The following is a 25,389-nucleotide window of genomic DNA, read 5'->3' on the forward strand; positions in this document are numbered from 1 at the left end:
TTTATTTCAACTTACACACGCAATCCGCCATTCAGAGAAGTTAGGGGAGGGACCTAGAAGCAGAACTCAGATCATCTTTATCTTTATCTTTATCTTTATCTTTATCTTTATCTTTATCTTTATCTGGCAAGCATCTTTATCAGAGACATCTCAGTGGCTACTAGGTCTTAGGGTTTTATTGCTGTGAAGAGACATCACGACCAAGGCAACTCTTTTTCTCTTTCTTTCTTTCTTTCTTTCTTTCTTTCTTTCTTTCTTTCTTTCTTTCTTTTTTTTTGATATTTTTCAAGACAGGGTTTCTCTGTGTTGCCCTGGCTGTCCTGGAACTCACTTTGTAGACCAGGCTGGCCTCGAACTCAGAAATCTGCCTGCCTCTGCCTCCCAAGTGCTGGGATTAAAGGCGTGTGCCACCACACCTGGCTTCTTTTTCTTTTAAATATTATTTATTTAATGTATATGAGTACACTGTAGCTGTCCTCAGACACACCAGAAGAAGGCATCAGATCCCATTACAGAGGGTTGCGAGCCACCATGTGGTTGCTGGGAATTGAACTCAGCACCTCTGGAAGAACAGTCAGTGCTCTTAACCACTGAGCCATCTCAAGGCAACTCTTAAAAGGAAAACATTTAATTGGGGTTGGCTTCCAGTTTCAGAGGTTCAGTCCATTGTCACCATGGTGAGAAATGTAGTGGCACGCAGGCAGGCATAGTGCTGGACAAGGAGTTGAGAATTCTGCACCTCAATTAGCAGGCAGCAGAAGACTGTGCCACACTGGGCATAACTTGAGCATATGAGGTCTCAACATCTGCCCCCCATGGTGACTCACCTCCTCCAACAATGCCACACCTCCTAACAGTGCCACCCTCTGTGGGCCAAGCATTCAAACATGTGAGTCTCTCAGGGCGCTTCCTATTCAAACCACCACATTGTCATGTGGCCTCCTCACAGGTGTGTTCATTCTCCCATCCAGCCCCATAATAAACAAGCAAACAAATACATAATTTTAAAATATTAACTATCACAGCAAAGTAAAATATAACCATCCATTGTAGTAAAATATCAACTTTAAACTTAGAAACTTTTTCTAGAATTTTCTATGTGAAAGGGCCAGATACCCATACCACAATTGACTGCCAGTATCTGAAACGATGGGAAGAAAAAGCAGCTGCTGGGGAGAAAAAAGCTGTGGAAATAAAGACCCGAGAGCCAGTTTTGTCTCATCAGGGTTAATCCACACTGTACTCAGCAATGGCGGCTCATTACCCATCTGTGTGTCTTTATTACGGACTTCACGCAGCTTTATTATTTTTTTTAAAGATTTATTTATTATTATATGTAAGTACACTGTAGCTGTCTTCAGACACACCAGAAGAGGGCGTCAGATCTCATTACGGGTGGTTGTGAGCCACCATGTGGTTGCTGGGATTTGAACTCAGGACCTTTGGAAGAGCAGTCAGTGCTCTTAACCACTGAGCCATCTCTCCAGCCCGGCTTTATTATTTTTAATAGTTTTCGGCTTTGTATATTTTGTAGGTTATTGTTTTAAGAAATGTTTGAGCTATGAGAAGTTCAAAGTCTACCTTGAATAGCAGTTCAAGGCCAGCCTGGAATATATGAGACTCTGTCTTAAAAATGAACACACAGGGGCTGGAGGACTTAGAGGTTAAGAGCACTTACTGTTTCTGCAGAGAGGATCTGGGTTTGGTTCACGGCACCCACACGACCAACTGTCCATACCACCAGTACCGGGATATTCTCATGCCTTCTTCTGACCTCTGTGAGCACTGCATGACATGGTTCATATACATGTATATAAGCACAACACAACATATACATGTAACATAAAAATAAACAAATCTTCACAATGAACACAATAAATAGACAACAAAGATTAAAAATAGAGGTTGGGGTGAAGTCGGTAGCAGAGCAATTATCTAGGATGCTCAGGGGCTAACTTTGGCCCCAGCTCAGCAAAGAAATTCATAAGCATAGACACACAGCAGGGTTCAAGATAACATGTTCCAGTGACTCTAAAGTTGGTTTTAAAAAAATTAGAAGTGAGTCAGGAAGGAAGGAAGGAAGTTAGGAAGTTAGGAAGGAAGGAAGGAAGGAAGGAAGGAAGGAAGTTAGTTAGGAAGGAAGGAAGGAAGGAAGTTAGGAAGGAAGGAAGGAAGGAAGGAAGTTAGGAAGGAAGGAAGGAAGGAAGGAAGGAAGGAAGGAAGGAAGGAAGGAAGGAAGGAAGGAAGGAAGGAAGGAAGGAAGGAAGGAAAAGAAACAGAACAGGCACAACACTCAAGTTACATTTGTGAATTTGGTGGAGCTGGGAGGCCGTGAGCTCTGAGTTTCTAAAAACGTTTCAAGTGGAAATTACTTTTCCCACATGAACCTACTGAACACGACAGCTTAGTCTCAATGCTCTGGGGAGTCCTGGCTTCTACCCTCATGATCCCGCAGCTGGAAGGAGCTGAGGTTGGCGGATCCTGCTCGGCGTGACGGGGGCACAGTGGATCTACAACCTGCAAAAACGACCAAGATGTGTAGAATCAAGGACAAAATCTAAGGGTGGAGGAAATGAGGCAGAAGGGAAAGTCTGGTTTTTGTTTGTTTTTCATAAAAATATAAATTACGTTTATTGTGTGTGTATCATGCACGTGTGTGCACATGTATGCTTGCACACATGCATGGAGATCCGAGCATGACCTGCAGGTCTCTCTTTCCACGTGAGTTCAGGGACTGGACTTGGGTGGTCAGTGGTGGTCAGTGGTAAGAGCCTTCTACCCCCCAGCCATCCCAGGAGTCCCAACAAACATTTTTTAGCAGCAAATGGGAGCTTCATGGAAGCTGGTTCCCCCTTTTTCTTTCTCCTCCACATGAGGGTCCAGGGGGCAAATTGTTATTGAAGTCATAGCTCTGGGCATCCCAACAGGCTATTTATTACCTGTCTGGAAAAAACAAACAAAAACCTCAAGGGAGAGAGAGGAAAGGAGATTGAATCGATGTTCACACTGGGAAAAGGACTCCGTAAGGGGGTCTGTCCTCAGCGCTCCAAGAGGTTCAGGTTTAAACAGAGGAAGACTTGGGGTGGGGAGACAGCATGCATACTAGAATGGCCTCAGTCATAGCCATAGAATGGCCTGGTCATGATCTTAGGTCTGCAAAACCACGCAACAACATCCTTATCACTTGAGCTTCTGTGAGGAAGCATACAGCTCACTGCTGTTGACAGCTGCCCTCCTTTGAGGCTTCACTATAGGTGGAGGACAGTGGCTGAACACCCTTGGGCACCTTTCTGGGGTGAGCAGTCTAGAGCAAGACCCTATAAAGTCTGACAGTAAGGGGCTAGCAACATGGCTAGAGGGAAAAGGTACTTGCAGCCAGGCCTGATAACCCAAGTTCCATCCCTGGGACCTGTCAGAGTCATGAGAGAGGAACACTGAGTGCTTGTGAGAAAGGCAAAGGCAGAGATGCCAGGTTTCCGTCCTACAGGTACAGATAGGTCAGTGCTCATCAAAAGCATTTTCTCAGTGTTTGTCCCCTTGTCACTGAAGGAGAGACTTGTCTTGCCCACATTAACACACTGGAAATCTTACCCTGTCTGCCTTTCAGGGCCAAGTGCCTGCCGCCACCCCAGGCTACCCCTGCCTAGACAGAGGGGCCCTGGTGTTGCCAGGGAGAGAGAGGCCTGATGTCAGTGCACTGGGCTTAAAATGGTGAGGTGTGGTTTGTACTTTGTGCTGGAGTCTTTTCTTCTTTGGGATGTATAGACAAGCGTGTGTTAGTGTGCTTGTTTGTCCAGATGTGTGTGGAGGCGGGGGGTTGCTCACCACCCCATCTTCTGAGACGGGCGCTCTTGCTGAATCTGAGCTCTCCGCTTAGGCTAGACTGGTCAGTGAGCCCCCAGGATCCTTCAGTACTGGAATTTCAGGCCCAGGTTTGGGGTGAGGTGGGGCACTGGGGATTTGAACTCATATTCTCATGATTAAGCACTTACCCACTGAGACATCTCCCCAGTCCCCTCTTCTGGAATTATTTTATGTGCATTGGTATTTTGCCTGCATGTGTATCTGGGGGACAGTGTCAGATCTTGGGAGTTACAGACAGTTGTGAGCTGCCATGTGGGAATGAAACCCCGGTCCTCAGGAGGAGCATTCAGTGCTGTTAACCACCAAGTCATCTTTCCAGCCCCTAAATCATTTTTTCTTTTTTTTTTTAAGATTTACTTATTATTATATGTAAGTACACTGTAGCTGTCTTCAGACACACCAGAAGAGGGAGTCAGATCTTGTTACGGATGGTTGTGAGCCACCATGTGGTTGCTGGGATTTGAACTTCGGACCTTTGGAAGAGCAGTCGGGGTGCTCTTACCCACTGAGCCATCTCACCAGCCTCTAAATCGTTTTTCTAAACAACTGTTTGTGTACCAATTGGCTCTGGATTGAACGGCATACTTGCCAGGTCTCTGTGAGCCCAGTAGATCAGTTCTTGTCTTTAAACGTGATTGACTGGAGAGGCCAGGCCTGCTCCTTGATGCTGCTCTGCCTAGGTTCTGCCTTCTTAGCACCATAGGCCTCTACATAGCAGTAAGGATGCAGATCTGGGTGTATGGTGGTGGCTGCAGCAAACAAAGCCTTTGGCGCCGCGCCTCACACTGCTTTGTTGGTACAACCTACCAAGAGGCCAGAAGGCAGAACTCATGCTGACTCTGCGTCAGCGAGTGGATGCATGGAAGGTGTTCATCCTCTGTTATTCTTCATACATTTTATAACGTATGAACCCCTGCACCACACCTGGCTCCAGTCAGTCATTTGACTGCATTGATGATCTGGCAGGTCCCAGCTGCCTTCTTTACTCAGCCGACACATAGACTGGATCAAAGAGAAGATCTACGTGCTCCTCCGTCGGCAGGCCCAACAGGCTGGGAAGTAATTGAGTCGGAAGCATTGGGGCTGGGGGTGGACTTGGAACAGGTACATACAGCGTGCTGTAGTGAACCTTTTGTATGATAGCGATCCTGTTTCAACGTTGTTACACTCAAGCCAAGATTGAATGTCTGACATAAACCGTGAATGATCTTGTCACTCTGAAGCCACCGTGGCCCTTTGCTCCTTTATTTTCGTTTTTTTACTTAAACATTTTTATGATAATTCAGATAGAAAGCCTTTTTGCTATTTAAGGTTGGTTCCAGTCCTTGAAACTGTCCGAGTCTGCTTTAAGCAGTGCGCGCACTAACCCTTCGTGGGGGATGGGGTGGGGACAAGGTTAGTCATAGCCTCTGGGAAAGTCTCAGTGAAAAATAAAGAAATGTTCTGTTCTGGTCAGTTCTATGTTCTGTCAACTTGACACAAGCTAGAGTCATCCAAGAGGAAGGAGCCTCACTTGAGAAAAATGCCTTCGATAAGATCACGCTTCAGGCAATCTTGCTGGACATTTTTAAAATTAGTGATTGATGGGGAAGGACTAAGACCATTGTAGATGACGTCATCCCTGGGCTGGTGGTGCCAGTCCTATAAAAAAGCAGGCTGAGCAAGCCATGGGGTGCAAGCCAGGAAGTAGCACCCCTCCATAGCCTCTGCATCAGCTCCTGCCTTCAGGTTCCTGCCCTGACTTCCTTTAATGAACTGTGATATGGGCATGTAAGCCAGATAAACCTCTCCTCCTGGGCTGGAGAGATGGGTTAGTGGTTAAGAGCACTGACTGCTCTTCCAGAGGTCCTGAGTTCAAATCCCAGCAATCACATGGTGGCTCACAACCATCTGTAATGGGATCTGACGCCCTCTTCTGGTGTGTCTGAAGACAGCTACAGTGTACTTAGAGATAATAGTAAATAAATCTTAAACAAACAAACAAACAAAAAAGCAAAAACAAAACCAAAAAACTTTCCTTCCCAAGTTGCTTTGGTCATTGCTTTAGTCATGGTGTTTCATCACCATGATAGAAATTGGTACCAAGAGTGACAGCTCTGACCAAGTTTGTTTAGGGGAGGACTGTGGAAGGACTTTGGAACTTTGGGTTGGAAAAGCTTTCGGGTGTTCGAAGCTTGGTGAGCTGTCATGTGATGGAAGATCTCTCGGGCTGGAGAGATGGCTCAGGGGTTAAGAGCACTGACTGTTCTCTGTTCAAATCCCAGCAACCACATGATGGCTCATAGCCATCCATAATGAGATCTGATGCCCTCCTTTGGTATGTCTGAAAACAGCTACAGTGTATTTACATATAATAATAAATAAAATAATGAATAAAATCTTTTTAAAAATGCCTTGGCTTTGGGGAAAAAAAAAGAAAAAGAATGTTGAGAGCAATGTGGACCGTTGAGGTCTGGCTCCTGGCCTCACTTAAAGACTTACGGGCGCCGTTTGCTGTTTAAGAGTCTGTGCTTCTGGTCAGCTGGAGATGAAGAGTCAGCTGTAATTAACAAGAGACCAGCACCACTGGAGTAAAACCCAATCAAACCAAACAAAATAAAACGACCAAAAATCACCTTTGCTTTACTGGGGACAACTGTTGCTGGTAAGCTGGAGCTGAGAAATAAGTGACGATTAAGATGCCAGCCTCACTGAGGTGAAATCTCCTGATCTTCTGGGAAGTGTTTCCTCAGGGTACACACGTACACACACATGCACACACATACACACACACACACTGTGTTAGAGGTGGCCAAGGTAGTACCTCAGACCTTGGTCACATGTTAGAGTCACCTATGTAGTTCTGGGTGTGAAGGGTTTCCGGGTCATGGAGTGCAGCTGAAGCTTGGCACTGGGCACCAGTAAAGACTGGGAAAAGCCATTAATGAGAATGCAGCCTCTGTAGTAGTTGAAGCCCTAGGATAGAAGGGGCCACTCAGAGTTGAGGCTTGGCATCATGAAAAGAGCCCATGAGAGGCTAATGGTGAAAGTGCAGCCCAGTTGCAGCAGAAGACTGGGCATTGTGGGAACCCCAGTGCCACAGCAGCTGCCAAGGTCAGGAGCAGGGATGGAGCGGAGCCAGCCTGACATGTGACATGGCAAGCCCTTTGGAGGACCCCAGAAGACCTTGAGTAAATGCCAGACATTGGGGCTTATTTACACTGTTGGGAGTTGGTTTTACTTTGTTAAGGTTGTGGCTGTACCCTGGATCTTCCCTCTTGGAATAAGACAGTATATAATTTATTTCTTTTTTTACTTTACCGGAGCCCACTGTTGACACACTTTGAACTTTTAAAGAGATTTTGGAGTTTTACTTTGACTTTGGACTTTGAAAGAGACTGTACACCACCATGTCCAATAGGAAACATACATTCATTTTCTTAGTAATTGACTGGGGGTAGGGGGCAGCTCATTCTATGTGGTGCCACTCCTGGGCAGGTAGTCCTGGGTTCTATAAGAAAGCAGGCAGAGCAAGCCATGGGGAGTAAGCCAATAAGCAGCACCCCTCCGTGGCCTCTCTATCAGCTCCTATCTCCAGGTTCTGCTTGAGTTCCTGACTTTTCTTTCCACACTGATGTGGAAATGTAAGTCAAATAAACCCTTTCCTGCTGGGTGGTGGCTCACATCTTTAATCCCAGCACTCCAGAGGCTAAGGCAGGAGGATCTCTTATTTTGAGGCCAGCATGGTTTACAGAGCGAGTTTCAGGACAACAAGGGCTACACAGAGAAACCCTGTCTTGAAAAACCAATAATAATAAATCCTTTTGTCTCTGACTTGCTTTTGGTCATGGTGTTTCATCACAGCAAGTAACCCCGACTAAGACAAGTAGTTTTTTTTTTTTAAAGAAAGAATCCGGATCTGGACTGGGGTTCAGTCAGTTGGTTAGAATGTGTGTCCAGCATGCATGGAGCCCTGGCTTTGCCGTCTAAGACTACATGAGCTGGGCATAGGATCTATAACCGCGGCACTCAGGAAATCATTCTATGCTGCACACGGAGGCCAGCCTAGGCTCTACAAGTTGCTGCCCTAAGGCAGAACAAAAGGGTCCAAGTCCAGACATCTGAAAAAGAGCCCTCAAACCAAAACCATAAGAAAGGTTGCTCCGTAGCTGCCCCAGCCTTCTGCAGTAGGAGAAACCTTTTCCTCCCCTTTTACAAGGACCTTTGACCTAGTTCAGGAAGGTCGTAGATGGAGGCGGGGGTGGGGGTTGGGGGGTGCGGTTTGTGTGTGGCGATTTTGAGTGAAGAAACATTTTCCTTTTCTAGGGAGGTTCTAAGTCACATCGCTCCCTTGGCTGCCAAGTTTATCTTTATCCAAGAATCCCCGTGTCCCTGGGCCCTGAAACCAGGTCTCTGTCCCCTCCTGCACTGGGAAATATAAAGAGCTTCCTGCTTCCCTCAGTGCAAACACCAACCCAGCTTTGAAGGAGGCAGAAATACCTGTTGCAAACTGCCCTGTCTAAAGCCAGAGAGGTGACAGGGTCAGGGTCAGCAAGGAGCCCCAGCTTCTTTCTGGGACCTCCACAGGCCCAGGGCCAGGGCCCTTTTCTAGGGATGAATAAACTCTGTTTTCTGAAAAGGAATGTTTGGCAAGGAAATGTCTTGATTTCTGTGTGTGTGTGGGGGGGGGGGTGTAAAAGCAGGAAGGAAATTAAATTTGCCACAAGTGGAAGTGGTAAGAGCCTATATCTCTGATGCTAGCTGGTGCCCAGGGCTGTGGTTACAGTGGTTACCCAGCCTCAACTCACAGCTGATCTACACAGATTTTTACCATGATGCTCCATTGGAATTGCAGCCGCTAGGGTCAGGATGCCGGAGTGGAGAGGCTTCAAAAGCGGGAAAGGGTTGAGGTAAATTCATAGTGATGGGGAATCTCTCTCTCTCTCTCTCTCTCTCTCTCTCTCTCTCTCTCTCTCTCTCTCTCTCTCTCTCGTCTGTCTGTCTGTCTGTCTGTCTGTCTGTCTGTGAATGTGAACTGATTGTGGCCAAAGTATAAAATTCAGAAGGTGGCTGGACACCCAGGTGTGTCGGTGAGAGATTGGTGTAGCGAGGAGGGGTTTTGACAAAGACCTGGAGAGCTTGGGGCACCGGAAGTGGGACTGAAAAGGTGGCTGGCTCAGACCCAAGACCCAGAGCCCACAGATTTTAAGAATAAGCAAAGCCTTGGCAGGAACCCAAAAGGAGGAGGCATGGGGCAATGCTGGGTACCCGGGGGCCTCTCGGTGGGGGCACCGTGCTCCTTCAGGGATTGGAGGTGGGTGTCAGCCGACTGGGTGGGGGAAGATGGGGCGGGGAGGAAACCAGCCAGCCGCGGGGAAAGAAAGTCCAACCTCCCCTCCCCTGGCTTTCGTAGTCGGTGCTGGAGAAGTTGACTCAGGCTGGCCGATAAGGCGGCTCCAGGGCTTCAAGAGACAGGTAGGAAGGCAAGCGGGCGCCTTGGGCAGGGCACGCCCCGGGCATCTGTAGGCCTCTGCACCGCCTGGCTCCTGTAAGTAGTGGTGGCGTGGAAGTGAGAGACCATGGGAGATCTGGCTGTGCGGTGGCTGCGTGAGCATTGAGGAGGGTCTCAGCTCCACATCTGGAGCCCGGGATGGGGAGTGGCGGGTAATCGGGTCTCCCGCAGTCCGGCTGCTCTTCTGGAACAGCATACCCCGCTTCCTCTGTATACTGCCCGGGTGAAGCCTGCAGAGCCAGCGCACTTCCTGGCGATGTTCCAGGCCACAGCCAGCACCTGCCAGGCACCCAGGGCCCCCGTAGGAACCGCGCCTCAGTGCCCCTGGGGTCACATGGCACCAGCCCAGGTCAGGGACAGGAGGTTTGGAAGAGTCTTCCTGACTCGCACGGGTGGCCTTGAGTTGAAGGAAGGAACTTTGTCAAGCTTTCCGGACTTTGGAATCGCAGGCACACTAGGTCGCAGGTCTGGGCAGCGCCTGCAGCAGTGACTGGAGCTCTTGAGTTCTTCAGTCTCCCTCTGGTCACGCTCATCATTCAAGCTAGTCCGCCCGCCTCCCAGTCTCATCATTAGTCAGTCCTTGATCTCTGCTGCCCCCAGCATCCCCACATCTCAAGTGCGCACTAGACCCCCTTCCAACCTTCTCCCCAGCAGTCTGTGATTAGAATGACTTGCTGATTGTGACAAATTACATCCATACCTATGCTGGTATAAACTTTGCTGAACGTGGCTTTTGAACGCGATATTTCACACCTACAAAACGACTGCAAGTTGTTTTATTGTAAAAAGAATTCAGAACATCAGTTAGAATTACAGATTTTAACATTAACATACCTGTCAGCGCTTGTTTAATGTCCTGTACTGAACTGCACACTGCTTACGTGTCTCTGACACAGAAACATGTGCACACACGTGAGCACACCCCGCACTATGCAGACACCTAATGTGTGCATGCTCATAAGAGTACCATGCCCGCGCATGCGCACACCCTACACACAACTCTGGGTTCAAGGGCTCGTCCTCTCCTTGTGAAGATTGAAGGAGGTGATCCTGTGCAGGCAAGGGTTGGCTAATTGGTTTTAAAACGGAGAGAGAGAGAGAGAGAGAGAGAGAGAGAGAGAGAGAGAGAGAGAGAGAACATGGATGGGTGCTGAGGATTCAATCCAAACCAGGGTCTCGGCATAGTTAAGCATGTACCCCAAGATTTGCACTTAGATTTTAAAAGCAGTTGAATTTGGACTGAGCCTTTTTGCCCAGACTGGCCTTGAACTCCTGGGCTCTAGTGGTATTGTAGTGGATGGGTATCCAGCATCCCAGTAGCTGGGACTATTTTTGGGGAGTGGGGGGCTGGGAGGATGGCTCTGTCAGTGAACTGCTTGCTGTGCAAGCATTCAGACCTGCAGCAAGCTCTGTAATCCCAGCCCTGGGCGGGAGGAGAGAGGAGGTGGATCCCTCCTACCCATTGGCCAGCCAGCCTAGTAGAAAAAGGAGAGCTACAGGTTCAAAGACAGACAGTGTCTCAAAAAGTAAGGGAGCCAAGCAGCTGTGGAGGACACCAGTGATCAACTCTGGTCTTCACACCCACGCAACACCACACACCCACACTCACACCACACATGCGCGAGCACACACACACACACACACACACACACACACACACACAGAAAACCTGACTGCAAATCTATTTTTATTAGTTGTCTTTAAAGGGGATGAAACGGCCTTTTAAATTCTTTTTTGTTGTTGTTGTTTTGTTTTGTTTTTGTTTTTCAAGACAGGGGTTCTCTGTGCAGCCCTGGCTGTCCTGGAACTCACTTTGTAGACCAGGCTGGCCTCGAACTCAGAAATCCACCTGCCTCTGCCTCCCAAGTGCTGGGATTAAAGGCGTGCGCCACCACACCTGGCTGGCCTTTTAAATTCTTACTGAGCTGAACAGTCAGGTTACCTTGATTGCAAACTCAGTTCTGTAACAGCACAGCAGGGTTTTCAGTTACTCTTCTGTCCTCTGGAACTCCCAAACAAATTCTTCCTGGGCTTCTACCTGCTGTCAAACAGGCCTCTTCCTCCTGAGTGAGTGGCATGGCGTGTAGTTTAGTGACCACGGTGGTGCTCCCAGCAAACCCAGTGGGAGGAACATGTGACGCACATAACAAGACTATGCGACTCACCCACCACTCTGGGTAGCTGTGATGTCCCCTCTGGCTCTAACCAGTGGCTTCTCCTGCAGGCAGAGATGCAGCTGTTCCTTCTCCTGTTCCCGCTGCTGCTGACCTCCACTCCAGGGTCTTGGGTGAGTGCAGCCCTGTCAGGGCCTGGGAGGTTCCTTCAGAAGAGGAGGGAGAGGACCAGTGTGACTTGGCGAGAAGAATTGAGCCTACAGCTCCCCAGCTTCTGCACCAATGAGGGGGGCACCATGGAGATCTAACTGGAGTGCTTCGGTCCCTAACTGGACACAGGGCAGTCTGCGGGAGCCAATGTTTCCACTTAGCTCTCTTGCCTGCTGAGGAGGAGTCCAGTCTACTGGGTTCTGGCTAATGCCACAGAACATTCACCATGACTTCTTCCCTTTAATTGAGAAAAGATGTACCGCCGGGACCAGCCCACCAACCTCTCCCTGAAGGAGATGGCTGGAATGTTCTCCCTCTCTTTGAGGTTCAGGAGGCGGCCACAAGGTCCATGTGTTTCTTGGACAGTTGAAATGTGCACAACCAAGGAGCTTTTGGTGTCGATTTGAGCTTAATTCGAACTAGAGGTGGCTGTGGCTATCAGGTTAGAACAAACCTCGAGGGTGGGTTCTGGAAGCTGAATGGTGATCAGGTATCTGTTTTCATGAGGGAAGCCCAAGGAACAAGGCTTCTTGGAGCCATAAGGCCGGGCAGGGACCCTTTGGGGACAGAGGGATCTGCAGAGCTGGGTGCTGAGCAGAACAGAGAACACAGGTCCCATTCTACCCTAAAAATCTCCCCACAAGGGAGACCACAGTCTTGCCCATCCCCCAGGCAGGCCCAAATGAGCGAGGAAAGTCTCAAAGGGCTAGGACTGCTACCCTGGGGAGGAGAGGGGACAGTGCTGCCTCTATAGTAATATGGGCGGAGACGAAAAAGGCAGGCAAAGGAGTGGGTGATAGTGGTTGGCACTGGGCAGCCCTCCAAAAGCTCATACCCTGACACACAGGCCTGTCAGGCCATTGGTGGGCTGCAGCCCTGCTTCCTCACGTTCTTCTGACGTGTCGCCTGTGCCAGCCTATAGCCCTTACTCCCTAGATCCTGCTCTGAGGTCCTTCAGCACAGGCTGGTGAGAGCCTTGGTGGAGGGGTCCCTGTGTCAGCATCAAATCCCCAGGGTGAAATCCCAGAGCCACTCCGGAACAGTTGCTCGACACCTGTCCCATGCTTCAAGCTATAACCCCCTGGGATTTGGCTGATCTAATGTGCACACCATAAGTTGTCTCATGGATGAATCAATGACTGGGAAGCACACTGGAGTCTATGAGGTCCCTTCTCCCATGTAGGGGACACATGGGGCCTTCTGCTTCACCCTCTCCTCCCTTCTTCCCAGCATGAAAGGCCTAGATGAGGTTGGGTTCTTTTCCTGTCCTCTGGTTGAGAGTTTTGATCCAGGGTCACTGCTCAGTGGCCTCTGACTGGTGGCAGGATCCACCATGGGGTCCTGATCACCCTAGGGTCCCTGTCAGGGCTGTTTAATCAGCTTAGCACAATGGCTGGACTGATGATCAAAAGCGAGGCTGCGAATCCCTTTGCCTGCCCTGTCGTCTCTGTCCCCCTCCCACATTCATCCTGGTGCCCAGCAGGCAGCCGGGCCTCCTGGACACAGGCAGGAAAGGGGGCTACTGAGCTGGATCTGGAACTGGAGGAAGGGAGGGGTGCGGAGAGCATGGGACAGGCGGGGACAGGCCCAGAGCAGGGTTGGGCCACACCAGCTCCTGGCTTCATATCACCACACAGCTTGAGGTTTAGATAATTACACAGAGAACGAAATGTGCTCATGCATCTTGTGACCCGATGTGGGTGGAAAGATGCAGGGGGCGTGGTTCAGCATTGTACAGACCAGGGCTCACACACATGCCGGTAGGAGACCTCTACCTTAGAGGTGCCGGTATCAGGAAGCAAGGAATGCCTTTATAGGGCACCCAGCAGGAGTGTGGCCTCTAGAGAGCCCTAAGTTCAGACCACTCCCCTACCTGTAAGACAACCAAAAATGCCTCCGTGGCCAGAGCTGTGGACGCATGAGTTGGCCTTATCCGGAAGAGTTAGGTTTCCGGGGGCTGCTGCACCAAGAGACCTAGACAAATATCTAAATAGACGCTGGGCAGGGCCAGCGGTAGCCAGGCATATGAGGGCCACATCCTAATACTTAGCATGTGACAGCAAGGCTTGGGGATCACGCAGGTTAGAATCTCAGTCTGGAAAGCCACCCCCACACCTTCTACACAGTAAGTGCCCCACTTTAAAACAGAAACTCAAGCCAAACAAAACCAGTTTGCATTTCACTGCCAGAGCACCTGAGCACTTTGGTGCTCACTGGTTTGGGAAGCTTGGAGGTTCTGTTCTCGGGAGAACTGAAGGAGACGATCAATGATTTACAGTTAGAGCTGAGACCTCTGGTCTGCCTGACCTCCGCCTGGCTTCGTGCGGCTAAGCGAGTTTAGTGCGGTTTGCTCTGCTTCCAAACTGTGGTCTATAAAACCAAGAGTAATGAGAGACTTGTGCTGGACGTTAGCAACTTTCCCTGCTCGCCTCAGGCTGGGAGGCTCCCCGTTGGGGAAGGACTTGTTTCTCTTTGTTCACACTTGGACTCCTTCTAAATAATGGAGTTATATTTCCAAAAGGTTCATATTGATGACACTTCACAGTGAAGTCCCCCTTCAGCACATGGGACGTGTTTACAGCGTATGCCCTGCCTCTCGCTCGGCACCCCTGTCTAGTTGCTTAGGATCCAGTGTCTCGTTTGGCTGCCTGTTCCCCCAGGCAGGTGGGGACACAGCTGTAGGACGAGCTCTTGGGTCTGTAGTGTGTGGTGCCTTGGTGTGTGTCATGCTCTTTGGGAGCCATTAAGCTAACGAGGCTTAGGTGAGAGAATGTATGTACCATGTGGCCATGTGATTCTGGCTGCGAGGTGTCACATCCAGTATGACACTTCCATGGTGTCATTTCAAGAAGGCAAACTAGATCTCATGTAAACACTCAGGGGCCAGAAGTTCACGGCTGGATCATTTCACAAAGTCCCCATAGTTTGACTGACTTATTCCCAAGTCAGTGCCCAGTCTGAAGGGCTGTTCCCAGTCTAGATATCACACAGGGTTTTCCAGTGGAAAGGAGTGGGGGGAGGGGAAGGAGGACAGATGTCCATTCACTCTCCAGGGTACTCCAGACCGCCGCCCAACACTTGTATTTTTGTACCACTGATGAGAACAAGAAGCTACAGCGTAAGATTCCCTTGTAAGGGGTAAGGGAAATGCATGTTGGGAGTCCACAGATTAACAGGAACACCCCCAACCCACAGAGGACAAAATTATTAAGCTCCTAGTTTAATCGACCAGACCTGTAGAAGTTTCTAGAAGTGAGCTCACTCACATCTAGAGCAAAAGAGGCTCAACCAGGGGATCCTCCTGAAGTTCTGTCCTGTCTTGGGGTTACTCTATGAACAGAGAGAGCCCCACCTACCTGAGGACCTGCTGCGATCTGCCCCACCCTTATTGCTGTCTCTGGAAAGGGACCCGTCTGCTGATCCACAGACTCCATTCTAGGGACACCAAGCCAGGCTCTGAACTTGCCATAGTATAGCATCGTCAGGGGAGAAAGCCTCCTCTGCACCACATCTGGCAAACAGAAGACACCCAGAACACGTGGCCACCTGGCTAGATAAGTACACAGACCATAGTGGAGTAAGATGACAGGCCCAGAGTAATGCATCAAAGTACCCTTGTCCTTGGTCCCCCCCTTCTTCCACATTAGAGTGGACCCACAAACGCCGGCACTCAGTGTAGAGCCCTTCCTCCAGGCCTCCTGAAACTGCAGGTTCTTCCCAGCTGACCGTGTAGGCTGGCTCTCCCTCCCACTACTTAGACAGCAGGTTAAGTTTGCAATGAATATTAGGACTACCCAGAGGCGCTTCTGTGTCCTAACCAGGCAGTACTGGAAGCCTCTAGGCTCTTTGAATTGATTGGGGAGCATCTTTGGTAGCGGGTCCTCTGCAGGGCTCTGGGCGAGCGAGGGGGTGGGGGGAGGGGTGTGAGTCACAGTCACAGCCCGAGCATGTTTTTCACAGGCTCGAAATGTGAGGCGCCAGAGTGACACCTGGGGCGCCTGGGGCGAATGGAGCCCCTGCAGCAGGACCTGTGGAGGAGGCATCAGCTTCCGGGAGCGCCCCTGCTACTCCCAGAGGTAGGGAGGGAAAGCTTAGAGCCTGGTAGCAGTTTAAAAGAGGGCCAAGTGAGAAATGTCTGGCTGCTGGCTGGGAGCCTGACATCAGGGTCATTATGTGGCAGATTCACTGTGGAAGAGCGACAGGGTATACAGGAAAACAAGTATTTCCCATGTACCCACCCGGGATTCTAATTTAACCTTGATTAAAAGGAGCTCCTTGATTAATCAGCTCCTTGATTAAAAGGAGCTGGAAGTAAAAAGGTTTACTTCCTCTGCCTTAAGCCTGTGGCGCCTGGTGCGCCCGCTGGCGGGTGGTGGTCGTGGTGGTGGAGTGGTGGTCGTGGTGGTGGGGTTAGGGGTGGAATGGGGTGGAGTAGGAGCGGTGGGGGGCGTTGTGGGAGCTTCATTTGCAGGGTTAGTGAACAGCGGCCGTCCTCAGTTCCTACTTGCTAAGGTTTCTTTGCTCTCAGCTGCTCTGTCAAGTGCAGAGGACCCTTCCCTGACAAGTGACTTATTAAGAATGTACTCGGTGCCCTGTGCTGGGATGGGAACTGTAAGGGAGGGGGTCGGGTACGAAGGAACAGTAATGAGGCGCCTCCTACTGGCGTTTTTGTGAACTGGTTCCCGAGAACCTGTGGGAGTCTGGCACATGACTGTCCCTCTCAGCACTAGGGAAGTGGAGGCAGGATAATGAAATGTTCAAGGTCCTCCTCCGCTACAGAGCTAACCTGGGACTTAGTCTCACAAAACATAAACAAACAAACAAACAAACAAATAACAGCCAGGCGGTAGTGGCTCACGCCAGTACTTGGTAGGCAGAGGCAGGCAGATCTCTGAGTTTGAGGCCAGTCTGGTTTACAGAATGAGTTCCAGGACAGCCAGGGCTACACAGAGAAACCCTGTCTTGAAAAAAACAAAACAAAAAACAAAACCCAAAACAAGCAAACAAAAAAATCTCAACCGCTTCCCCACCCCCCCCCCAAAAAAAAAAAAGAAAAACAAAACCAAAACAGAAAAAGAACAGAATTTCTAACATCCTGGATTATTTATTACAAATTGCAGACTGAATCCACAGGTAGAGTTCAAGGGCCTTGTGGCAGGAATCAGGTCAAGGGTAGGGACGGTCAGCCTAAGAACCATAAAACATAGTCTGGTTACACCCATCCAAGGGATTTGGGTCCCAGTGCAACCCCCAGTCCCCACATGCCTTGGACTCTGGGCCAGCCTTGCCCACCAGGGTGCCTCGTGGAGAGGCCAGGAGAGCCCAGGAACGGGTGGGGGACGTTGGGGTCTTCCCGATGCTCTCGCTCTGCAGGAGAGATGGAGGCGCCAGCTGCGTGGGCCCCGCGCGCAGCCACCGCACCTGCCACACGGAGGTAAAGCCTGCGTGTCCCTCCCCACCCCATCCCCTCTCTCCTTCCCTCCTCACGGCCCCGCCTTCGACCTGCCAGGCACCGAGGGAGAGCAAGAGGCCTCTCCTGGGACAGGGGTGGGTGGGGCAGAAGCGCAGGACCCCAGGGCTCCAGGACACGGAAATGGATAGGGGAGGACCTTAGCCGCCTTAGTGCCCACGCTGACACCCATGTTCTCTGACATACGTGTTCTCGTGCAGAGCTGCCCAGACGGCATGCGGGACTTCCGGGCCGAGCAGTGCGCAGAGTTCGACGGCACCGACTTCCAGGGTCGGCGCTACCGGTGGCTGCCTTACTACGCAGGTAAGCAGCGCCGCCCTGCTCTGTAGGCAGTTATTGAAGCACAACAGATCTTTTCTTTTCTTTTTCTTTTTTTAAGATTTATTTATTTATTATATGTAAGTACACTGTAGCTGTCTTCAGACACTCCAGAAGAGGGCATCCGATCCGATTACAGATGGCGGGGAATTGCTATAAAAGCCTTCTCTCCCGGCAAGGGTGTACTCCCAGCTGCAGCTGCCTCCCTTGGGGGTTCTCACAAGGCCTTGTTCTGGGATCAGCCTCCCACCCTTTTGCCCACCCAGCCCCCAAAAGATGTTAAGTTTCTTTTCATTGCTATGATAAAACACCATTGAAGCCGGGCTTGGCGGCGCACGCCTTTGATCCCAGCACTCGGGAGGCAGAGGCAGGAGGATTTCTGAGTTCGAGGCCAGCCTGGTCTACAAAGTGAGTTCCAGGACAGCCAGGGCTACACAGAGAAACCCTGTCTCGAAAAACAAAAACAAAAACAAAAACAAAACAAAACAAAACAAAACCCACCATTGAAAGGTAGCTTGCGAAGGAGTTTATTTGGACTTGTGACTGCAGAGAGAGAGAGTCTGTAATGGCTGGTGGCTGGTGTAGGGATCTGATTGATATTTCAACCACACACAATAAGGGAACTCAAGCCAGAGTCGAGGCAAGGAGGCTGGAAACTTTGAAAGTCCACACCCAGTGGTGTATACCACCCCACCACGTCCCACAACCTCCCCAGACAGCACCACTAACTGGGGACCAAGTGTTTTCAATCCATGAGCCTGTGTGTATGTGTGGGGGGGTGTTGTTTTTATTCAAACCATCACAGTTCGGTGCCAAGATGTCAGCTCTCTCCTCTTGCCCACCCAGCCCCTAATAAGTGTGAGCTGAACTGCATTCCCAAGGGGCAGAACTTCTACTACAAGCACAAGGACGCTGTGGTGGACGGGACACCCTGTGAGCCTGGCCAGAGGGACATCTGTGTGGATGGAGTCTGCCGAGTGAGTGCTGCCCCCTCCCAGCTGGCTGGGGGATTATTATAGGTGGTGTCTTCCAGCATCAGTGGGACCAAGTGGCTGGCAGGAGTTTGGTGGCTTAAGCCCTAGTTCCCAGAATGCAATGCAGTCATCACGGATATTCTCTAACTACCTCAGCTTTGTCCTTGAGAACACTAACCTCATCAAAGAAACTCTCTGGATGTCTAAAGCTGCCCTCAACCAAACCCAACCAAATGGGAAGGGGTGGCTGTAGAAGCCATGAGCTAGACATTCTCTACCCATCTCGTGCTTCCTTCTCCTCTGGGTCAGCTTCAGACTCGGGCAGGCTCTCCTCATGAACTGAGCCTGCGACAAGATGGCAGCCCCAGGCCTCTACTACACCAGTCTGACAGCTCCTGAGTTCATAGCAGCCTGAGTCTCAGCTCTCTGTCCTATCAGCCTAAGCTCACCATTCTCTGAAAAAAGGAGGGGATCAGCCCTCTGGCACGCCCAAGTCTACATCTATGGAGTTCCATCCAAAATGGGAGCGATACGACCTCCAAAGGGAGGCAGGGAGTGGTTAGTGGGAGCTGGGACGTGCCTTAGCCATTCCGTGCCCTGCTGCCCTGCCCTGGGGCATTTGGAATCTCGAGCCTGCCTCTCCTGTTTTATCCCACCTTGCTTACTTTCTACCTCCCCCTCCCCCCGCAGGTGGTTGGCTGTGATCACAAGCTAGACTCAGTCAAGCAGGAGGACAAGTGTCTGCAGTGCGGGGGTGATGGCTCATCCTGCTACCCAGTCACAGGAACCTTTGATGCCAATGATCTCAGCAGAGGTGGGGTCGTGCGGGGGTCTCCACAGGGGTCTGTTGCCCGCCCGCCTTGACTTGCCTGTTACCTTCTCTGACCAAGGCTTGAGGCCAAGTAATCCTCATGGCACTCAGTGGGTCTGGCTCGGGTCATGTGGCTGCAGAGTAGAGGCTATGTCCTATACAGGGTCCTTCTCATACGCCCACCTTGGTTGGGACGCTCGCCCATGTGTGTGCAGTCCAATCTCACACCGCCGACGCCTGGATGCCTGCCACCCTCATCCTGCTCCCAAGCTGTCCTGGTGTCCAGAACCTATTCCCAGAGCACCCCCACCCCACCTTTGTAAAGCTGCCTCTGCCAAAAGCAGTCTACCCCTCCCGCCCCTGCCTCCCCAAAGTCTCACCAAGAGCAAACCAGCACTACCCTCTCCTGGATCTTGTTCCAATCAGGCTACAACCAAATCTTCATCATTCCGGCTGGGGCCACTAGTATTCGTATTGAGGAAGCCGCTGCCAGCAGGAATTTCCTGGGTGAGAGATGCTTTGGAGCTGGGCAGCCTGGGGCACAAAGGGGCAACTCGCTGCCCCACGTCCCCTGACAGGCTGGGTTTCCACAGCCGTGAAGAGCATCCGTGGCGAGTACTATCTCAATGGGCACTGGACCATTGAGGCAGCCCAGGCTCTTCCGGTGGCCAGCACAGTCCTACAGTACGAACGGGGTGTGGAGGGGGACCTGGCTCCTGAGCGGCTCCAGGCACGGGGCCCCACCTCGGAGCCCCTGGTCATTGAGGTGAGTGGGTCACAGAGGGAGGTGCCCTGCACAGGTGGGCTGCCAGGGCTACCGTGGGCCAGGCAGGGGGACTAAAGTGAAGACACTCTCGGCAGCTCCTCAGTCAGGAGTCCAACCCCGGAGTACACTACGAGTACTACCTGCCCGCGAATGATCCTGGCCGAGGCTTCAGCTGGAGCCATGGCTCCTGGGGTGACTGCAGCGCTGAGTGCGGTGGAGGTGAACACTGGGTTTTGGGGGAGGACAAGTTCCCTGTCCTCAAGGTACTCCACTGCTGGGGAGGGACACCTCCACATATGGAAAAAGTTAGGTGTCCCCATGGAGGGCTGCAGCCTACACTAGGATGAGGGAGACCCAGGAGACATGTCTTACTGGGACTGGAGCTCATGACGATCTGTCGCTCACACCCAGGACTCTTTGAGCCTCAGCTTCTTCCTCTGTAGGCTGAGGATGATGGTGGTACCTGTCAGAGAGGGACACATGGGACTTAACCAGGGTGAGCTGTGGGTCCAGTCCAGAAGGTGCCTAACTAGTGAGTTCATCTGGGGAGTCCTGGCCTGCCAGCAGCTTTGTGCGACCCTCCTCCTGACAGGTCACCAGTCCCGCCTGGTATTCTGCACTATTGACAACGAGGCCTATCCAGACCACATGTGCCAACACCAGCCTCGGCCCACTCACCGACGTTCATGCAACACTCAACCTTGTCCGAAGACCAAGCGGTGAGGCCTTGCCAGCCCCTTCCACCTTTGGTGGTGCCCAGGAACTTGGGTGGGAAGGGAGGGGAAGCCCTAAACTGCTTTAGGCACAGGCTGAAGGTTGGAGGTGGGGGCAGGGCTCCTCACATCAGGTGGCAGCTATCACTGAGGAATGGGCCTGAGCAGAAGACCCAGGACAGTTCTCTCCATTCACAGGTTTCCTCACAGTATTCAAAATGCCTGGGAACAAGAGGGTTTGGGGACAGTGTCAGGGGTCCCTGTCTAAGGCAACAGGGGACTCGAGCAGATAGATGGCTAGGGGAGAGTGAGGCAGGAATCTGGCCAAAGGGCCAGTAGACTTTGGCAAACACCTTTGTTCGTGCACAAAGGATCTCTTTCCTGCACCGGCCGGGAGCGTGGCGCTATGCTGGGGTCCAGCATATGTGTGGGAACAGGTAATCGGTGGGCCAGGGGGTTCCTGCCGGGCTGGTGTTGCTCTCCCTACCCTCCCGGCCTCCTGGTGAGATGGTGATGGTCTTGGCTTTGCATGGTGTGTTCGGAGCTTCCCTTTCCTTTGGTCCTTGTACCCCCTCGCCCCCAGCCAGGCAGGGCTTCTCCACATACAGGGAGATTACCTCACACAGGATGGCAACCCATGGAGTCTGGCTGTGATGCCAGCACCCAGTGAAAAAGAGAAAGGGAGAGTTGGGGCACAGCTGGGTTATAGAGACCCTCCAGGGGCCATTGAGCCATAGGGGATGCCTAGGAGGCCTGGCTGGAGGTCTTTCTACAGAGCTCTTGGGGAGGGTTGAGACAGGCCCTCGATGTACTCTGCGTTGGGGAGCTGCAGCCTCCTGGGCTAGTCTTAACTGTCCCCCCCACCTTCTTTTTTGGTCAGCTGGAAGGTAGGACCATGGACGCCCTGCTCGGTCTCCTGCGGGGGTGGAGTCCAGTCTCGCTCTGTCTACTGCATATCCTCAGATGGGACTGGTGGCCAGGAAGCCGCTGAGGAGACCCAGTGTGCTGGCCTAGCTGGGAAGCCCCCTACCACACAGGCTTGCAACCTGCAGCACTGTGCAGTCTGGAGCGTGGAGCCCTGGGGAGAGGTGAGGCCCTGCCTAGGACTGGGAGCTGTGCCTTGGACCTGGGCTTGAAATGCTTGTCTTCAGCTGAGGTCCCCAGAGAGTAGGGACCTAGCTGGCCATCTTGGGAGATGTGGCCAAAGCTGGGATGAGACACAACTTCTAGACTCTGGACCAGGAGTCTGTAACTCCAGCTCCAGGGGATCGGACACCCTCTTCTGGTCTTATTGACATGCACACACGAGTAGCATACACACAGAGAGACATGTATAGACACATAAATAGAAATAAATCTAAAAAGAAGAGGAATGTGAAAAGCCCTCTTCAGGCTGTGCAACCTCAGAACATGACTCAGCCTCTCTGGGCTCAGGAGTGGGATGAGGGCAGGAGATGCCATCTGTTCTCTGAGCCACAGCTTCCAGCTGTCCCAGCTGACCTGGCTCTCCAGGCCTGGGGGACATCCCTGCTCATAGCTGTCCTTACAGTGCTCAGTTACATGCGGGACTGGCATCAGGAAGAGGAGTGTCACCTGCCGAGGGGACGAGGGGTCTCCGGTCCATGCTGCGGCGTGCTTGTTGAAGGACCAGCCAACCCTCACAGAGCCCTGTGTACAAGAGGCCTGTCCTGTGTTCCGTGGCCAGGCCTGGCATGTTGGCTCATGGAGTCTAGTAAGTGCCCGACCCTTCCCAATGCCTTCTGTCCAGGTCTGGTCCCGGGGTCCTGGAGGCGCCTTTGAAGAGTGGGGTCCCCTCCTTCTCCAGGGATGTCCTTGGCCTCAGCGTCTCTCTCTCTCTCTCTTTCCACTCCCGCCCCGGGCCTTCAGTGCTCTAAAAGCTGTGGTTCGGGCATTCGGAGAAGACAGGTCATTTGTACCATCGGGCCGCCTGGCCGTTGTGTGGATCTGCAGTCGTCCAAGCCTGCCGAGGTGGAAGCCTGCAACAGACAGCCCTGCCATCTTCCTCAGGGTAAGGATAGGGCAGGGAGGGCGGCACCCCACCTTGTCCCCTGGCTGCTCTCCCACACTCTGGCCATTGCTGCCCCGGCTATTGCCAAATCCATGTATGGATACCTGTGAACTCAAAACTCGCCCAGGGTGTTGTTTTAGATGTCAGCTTTGTATTAGTTTCTCGGTGCTGCATGCCCCGCCCGCCCAGCTTCCTGAGGGCTGGGTCCATGGCTCCTGTTCCTCTCTGTACCCTTCCCCCAATGTATCTATAATGCAGGAGGTACTCAGCAACTGTTTGTTGAATGACTGAGTGAGTGAAGAGAGAACACACATCCTGCTTCTTGCCTGTCCACCCTCCCCTTCTCCCGCATCCCTCTAGGGAAGAAGGCCTCTCAGGTATGGGGGCCTTCTGCTGAGGGAAGGGCAGAAAGGCTGGATCTCTTTGGTGTGTGGATATGACACTGAAGGTAGTCATGGTCATGGATCATGGCTAAGCTAGGCGTTCTGGGAGTGCTTAGCTAGTTTCTTCCTTATTTATAAAAAACAAAACAATAAAAAACATTTCTCTGATTTTTATGATTGAAAAAAATCTAGCAATTTAATTAAGACTATCAAGTACTAAATGCCATAAAAATCCATTTTTTCTCATGTTGGGGCTCAAACCCAGGGCCTGGTTCATGCTATGCACGTGCCCTACCTCGGCTGCCTGTGGCTTCCGAGTCACTTGGTCTAACAGGACAGTGACTTAGTTTTGCTAAGTTGGCAAGGTAAAAAAAGAAAAATCCACACACATAGACAAGCTGCAGAAAATCTTGGAGCCAGGTGTGTTGATACACACCTGCAATCCCTACACCCAAGAGGCTGAGGCAGGAGGATTCTTGTGAGTTTAAGGCCAATAGTCACAAAGTCTCTGCCGAGATGTGTTTCACAGGTTCGGGATATTTGCTGTTCTCTCTAGTGTTGCTTTTGTCTGGTTCTGCCCTCCACACCCGCCTGTTACTTGGTTCCCTACAGAGGTCCCTAGTATACAGGACTCAAGGACCCGCTCCTCAGACCCCAGGATGCTTTCAGGCCCTCGAGTGTCCCCAGTCTCAGGTGAGAACCTGGGTCCCTCCCCGACACCACCCCGGACCTATCATCTATGAGTCTGGGTGGCCTGGAGGGAGTAGAGACCCTGGAAAGTGATTTAAGGTAGCCATGGGCCAAGGGTGAGAGGCGTTGGTACATCACAGTGGCTTTTCTTTCTCATGCATAGATGGAAGAGAGCAGCAGTGGGCTCCCCTCGAGAGACCCAGGGCTCAGAGCAACCCCAGAGAGGGTCAGGACCCCAACCTGTCATCTGCAGGCTGGGCCCCAACTCTGCAGCGTCCTCCACACCAGCCACCCCTGAGGCCTAGCTCAGGGCCCCGTGACTGCAGACACAGCCCCCATGGGTGTTGCCCTGATGGCCACACACCATCTCTTGGGCCTCAGTGGCAAGGCTGTCCCCTGGCTGGGGCCTCATGTCTCCAGAGCAGGTGGGTTGAGACTGCTCTTCCTCCTCAGCAGGGGAGAGAGGGAAGGTAGGGCTGGACCATGGCAAATGGGCCAGCATCCCTGCCCAGGGCAAGCTTGACCAGGTTAGAGCAGAATTCCTGAGGTGCCCTGCCTGTGCCTCTTTTTATTTTTGTTTTTGTTGTTGTTTGTTTGTTTGTTTTTGGCGGAGAGGAGACTTCTTTTCCTCCTGATGGGCGGGCTTCTCATGTGCCCAGCCTGTGGATGGAGGTGTAACCTAAGGCCCGTAGCAGGCACAAGAGGTAGCAATTCAAGTTCCCAGGCTCAGGAGCCCAGTGTGAAGCTGGCCACTCTCAAAGGTCTTTTACCAACACACTCCTTTAGCCTTGCAGGGAGGGGGCAGAGGCACCCCATTCTGCAGGGTGCCTTCCCTGAAGTTCTTCCAAGACCTATTTTGCACAGGCCTCTTGAGAGACTGCGCTGCTTAGGGTCTGGGGTTTGGGGCCAGCAATTTGGGGGTGACATCCTCCTCTCAGCCATCTGCCAGATGTTTTGCTGGGTGACTTGAGGCATATGACTTCTCTGCTCTTGGCCTCCTCCTCTGAGAGCCAGGAGCAATGGCCCTTCTTTCTAAAACCTTCCCTTCACCTTGCTTCGCACACTCTGGTTGGTGGAAGAGACATGAGGGAGCAGGTCTTACACCAGGAGCCTGATGTTTGGGTGGGCTCAGGTGCACCCCTTTTCTGGTTTTGGAATAGGGGGTGCATTGTATCAAGCATAGGTCCACTGTAAGGGCTGCACCTTCTCTGGGTTCCAGTGGGAGTGAAGAGAGCCTGGGACACGCAGAATGGTCTGCCCACACAGGAACAGGCTCTCAGACAGATCTGTATTTGGCCAGTCTCCTATGCAGGCAGCCTCAGAGCCTGGTCCTACCTGGTAGTTAGGCACCAGGGTCTATGGAAGGGCAGGCGCAGGGCTGGGCAGTGAGGGGGCTGTGTACTGCTTCCTAGGTACGGATGCTGCCCTGACGGGGTGTCTGCAGCTGAGGGGCCCCAACAGGCTGGTTGTACCAGGTCTTACAGCAGTGACAATACGGGAAACAGGCCAGGGTCCAGGGCAGTAGCTTCCAAGGTAAGTGGCTCCCATGGCAGGAA

General features: G+C 51.8%; 1 protein-coding gene and 1 pseudogene across 3 annotated transcripts in view; both read left to right on the plus strand.

Moving 5' to 3' along the window:
- Positions 1 to 4,603: 4,603 nt before the first annotated feature.
- On the plus strand, positions 4,604 to 4,971 carry LOC110306558 (enhancer of rudimentary homolog pseudogene; annotated as a pseudogene).
- Positions 4,972 to 9,228: 4,257 nt separating this feature from the next.
- Positions 9,229 to 25,389, plus strand: part of Papln (papilin, proteoglycan like sulfated glycoprotein) — a 30,472-nt gene continuing 14,311 nt past the window's right edge. The window contains exons 1-18 of one of the 3 annotated variants that reach the window (XM_021178969.3): positions 9,229 to 9,318; positions 11,580 to 11,642; positions 15,640 to 15,755; positions 17,053 to 17,113; positions 17,350 to 17,452; positions 18,314 to 18,444; positions 19,132 to 19,255; positions 19,679 to 19,759; positions 19,846 to 20,018; positions 20,114 to 20,237; positions 20,611 to 20,737; positions 21,103 to 21,168; positions 21,612 to 21,819; positions 22,281 to 22,463; positions 22,619 to 22,760; positions 23,756 to 23,836; positions 23,997 to 24,258; positions 25,246 to 25,366. In XM_021178969.3, the coding sequence (XP_021034628.1) occupies positions 11,586 to 11,642; positions 15,640 to 15,755; positions 17,053 to 17,113; positions 17,350 to 17,452; positions 18,314 to 18,444; positions 19,132 to 19,255; positions 19,679 to 19,759; positions 19,846 to 20,018; positions 20,114 to 20,237; positions 20,611 to 20,737; positions 21,103 to 21,168; positions 21,612 to 21,819; positions 22,281 to 22,463; positions 22,619 to 22,760; positions 23,756 to 23,836; positions 23,997 to 24,258; positions 25,246 to 25,366 (2,160 nt within the window). In that variant the 5' untranslated portion in view covers positions 9,229 to 9,318; positions 11,580 to 11,585. The other 2 variants (XM_029484585.2, XM_021178970.3) reach the window with 2 other exon arrangements.

Source organism: Mus caroli, unplaced genomic scaffold, assembly GCF_978045245.1.
Source record: "Mus caroli unplaced genomic scaffold, Mus_caroli_1 scaffold_14, whole genome shotgun sequence".
NCBI classification, from domain to species: domain Eukaryota; kingdom Metazoa; phylum Chordata; class Mammalia; order Rodentia; family Muridae; genus Mus; species Mus caroli.